Source organism: Helobdella robusta (assembly GCF_000326865.2).
Source record: "Helobdella robusta unplaced genomic scaffold HELROscaffold_92, whole genome shotgun sequence".
Taxonomy (NCBI): Eukaryota; Metazoa; Annelida; class Clitellata; order Rhynchobdellida; family Glossiphoniidae; genus Helobdella; species Helobdella robusta.
The window spans coordinates 482,541-485,933 of NW_008705527.1; the positions used below are offsets into that span (position 1 = coordinate 482,541).

General features: G+C 33.3%; 1 protein-coding gene across 1 annotated transcript; it reads left to right on the forward strand.

Moving 5' to 3' along the window:
• Positions 1-883: 883 nt before the first annotated feature.
• On the forward strand, positions 884-2,551 carry HELRODRAFT_182787 (hypothetical protein; the record flags this gene model as incomplete). Its single annotated transcript, XM_009033515.1, has 4 exons — positions 884-931; positions 1,408-1,560; positions 2,004-2,204; positions 2,498-2,551. The coding sequence occupies 4 exons, from the start codon at positions 884-886 to the stop codon at positions 2,549-2,551; spliced, it is 456 nt and encodes a 151-aa protein (XP_009031763.1).
• Between the last annotated feature and the right edge of the window lie 842 nt (positions 2,552-3,393).

Genomic DNA, 3,393 nt, shown 5'->3' on the forward strand with positions numbered 1-3,393 from the left:
AGACCTAGTTCAATTATCATTCTTCAATTATCGCTTGGTCTGACTCTATGTGTCTATGTGTCTTAAACTTAATCCTTCTAAATTTGAATTTATTTGTTTTAATAAATCTAAACGCTCTATTACTATTTTTTTCTATTATCATACCTGATTCTAAAACTCTTGATGTATCTCACAAGTTTCGTAGTCTAGACTCTATCTTTGATTCTAGCCTGTCTCTTTCTTCTCAGATTAATAGTGTTGCTAGAAGCTCTTACTTTCATCTACGTAGAATAAAAAGACTTTTGCCTTTCCTTGACGATCCTGCTCTTCTCCTTCTTGTTACTTCGTTAGTCTTATCTAGGATTGGTTATTGTACCTCGCTCTACTATGGTCTTACTGATTCTACACTCTATTCTTTTCTCATACATATATCTCCATATCTTGTTCTCTTGCACTGGCTACCTAGAATAATTTTTTAAAATTTGCACTTTTATGTACAAGTCTCAATTTAAATTATTTCCTAAGTACTTATCAGATATATTTATTGAACCTAAACGCTCCGGTTCACGATCGTCTTCTTGTTTTCACATCTTCTTAACTCGTGTTAAACACTCTTTTGCTTAATCTGCATTTGCTTTTTTTGGCCCTTTCTATGGAACTCTCTACCTCCTTCTTTTACTTCTTCTCCATATCACTTACTCAAAACCCATCTGTTTGCAAAATTCATTGAGAAGTGTTGATGAATATCGCGTAAGTAGCGCTTTATAACCAAATGGATTGATTGATTGATTGAATGATTGATTGATTGATTGATTGATTGATAAAATGTTATTTCATTTGAAGATTACTTAATTATAATAAAAAGGAGAGAAGGAAGAGAGAGAGAGAAATTGAAGAGAAGAGGATGGCCGCGGAGAGGGTAGCCGAGGATGAACGAAGGAAAGCCGCTGAAGTAGGATGGATGGATGGATGGATGAACGGTGGATGGATAGATGAATGAATGAATGATGGAAGGAAAGATGAATGAGTTGATGAATGGATGAATGATTGAATAGCTAGCTACGTGGATGAATGGATGAATGATTTGTAGATTGCTACGTGGATGAATGAATGATTGATAGATGGGTATGTGGATGAATGAATGAATGATTGATGGATGAATGAGTATATGGATGAAAGAATGAATGATTGATGGATGTGATGATAAATTGATGAATGATTAGATCTCATTGGAAGTGATTAAACAAAATTAAAAATGATTTGATTAAAACATTTGTGGATTCACTCACGAAAAAAATAAACACTTTAAAAATTTTAAAATACTTCTATAAAAATAACTTGAATAAATAAATTTGACCACTGGTGACAGAAATAAAAGTTTTAATTCGTCTTTTCCAGCAACAAACGAAATAATTTTTTAATCGCCAGGAGACGAAGAGAAAGCAGAAATCGGAAGAGGAAGAGAAAAGGCAAAGGGAGAGGGCGAAAAAGTTAGCTGAATTTGAAAAACTGAAGAACCCGCCAAAACCAAATTTTGTCATCACCAAGAAGTCTGGTGATGGAGAGGAAGAGGAAGTAGAAGTGAGTGAATTATGATGGTAGTGAAGTTGTGGCGTTGATGCTAGCGACGGTTTTTATGTGGCTGCCGTAGCAGCTGCTGATGATAATGACGATGATTAAAACGCTGCTGCTGTTGCTCTTGGGATTGATGATGATGATGATGATGACAATGATGATGATAAAGAAGATGAAGATGATGAGGATGATGAAGATAGTTGTAATGTTGTAAGGATAATAATAAACGAATGTTACACATTTTCTTTACAGGAAGAAGAAAAGGTAAATCTATTTTATATTTATTACTATATTATCATTATTTTACCATTGTTATCATCTCTGCCGTCTAGAACGGGGGATTAGAAGTAAAATATAAGAAAATCTCAGAATCCACATTAAAGAAATCATTTTTAAATAAATTTTAACATAATTACTGTAAATTATCACGAAAAACTACCATCCATTAGGTCGGCAAAAACAAGAAATCAAAACAGCAGCTAGAAGCCGAGAAGAAGGCGATTTTGTCGCAGCGAATTATTCCTCTAGACACAAACGGCATGAATTCGTCTAAACTGACTGAGAAAGCTAAAGAGTTGCTAAACTTGATCTACAAACTGGAGGGTGAAAAATATGATCTGGAGAAGCATTTTAAAGCTCAACAATTTGATGTTTGTGAAAGAGTTTTTCTGAAATTTTATTTTTCTAGCAATGATTTTCTTTGTTTTGTTTTTAAATTTTTTTTTCAAAACTTTTCCATCGGTGTTTTTGATTTGTGATGGTGTTTAGAAGCACACAGTTTTAACGTTTGGGGTGAGTTTACTAGAAAAACATTAAAAAAAAAATTATTTTTTAGTCAATTTATTTTGTCTTTCATAGTTTTTTTTCCAATTTAATTTTTATCTCTATTTTATTTTTTTTTTATAATTTTTAATAAAACTTCAAATAAATCTTCCATTTTCAGATGATGGAGTTAGCTGAGAAGGCCCGGCAGATTAATAAAGTCGGGTACGTCTGAAGAAATATAATTATAACTAATTATAATAATAATAATTAATAATTAAATGTTTGGGATTTGAAGTGACTTGTGGTTGAATTATGAGTAGAGATACTAGTAACTAATAGTAGTGGCAGCAGTAACTGCAGCAGCTACAGCAGCAGCAGTTGTGGTAGCAGTGACGGTAGTATCAGTTATAGTAGTAGTACTAGCAATGGTAGTACCGGTTCAGTTACTGCAATATTCAATGGCCCTAGTTTACCAAAAATAAAAGTAACAACAGCAACAACAACAGCAACAACAACAACAGCAGCAACAACAACAGCAACAACAACAACAACAATAACAACAACAACAATAATAATAATAATAAAACAACATAGGATAGCTGGGAATGTACATGATGAACATTCAGTGGCTATAGATTATTATCGAAAAGATTCTTTGTAATAAGATGAGCGTTAGGTAAATTTTTGCCGGTAAATATTTTGTTGGCTCTGAAAAAATTTATGGCTCGCTACGGACGGTCGTTTGTTTGTTGCAAGATATGTAATCCCGTCATCATCATCATCGTCTTCATCATCATCGTCTTCATCATCATCGTCATCATCATCATCGTCGTCATCATCACCGTCGTCATCGTCCTTATCTTTATAATCAATAATCTTGCCATCATCCTCATTATCATCATTATTATCATTATCATCGTTACCACCATCATTATCATCACAAACATCACCATCGTTATCATCACCATCGTCATCGTCATCGTCATCATCATTGTCTGCACCTTAAGCATCATCATCATCATTATTAAAATCATTTATCATCGGCGTTATTAGAATTATTACCGAAATCACCGA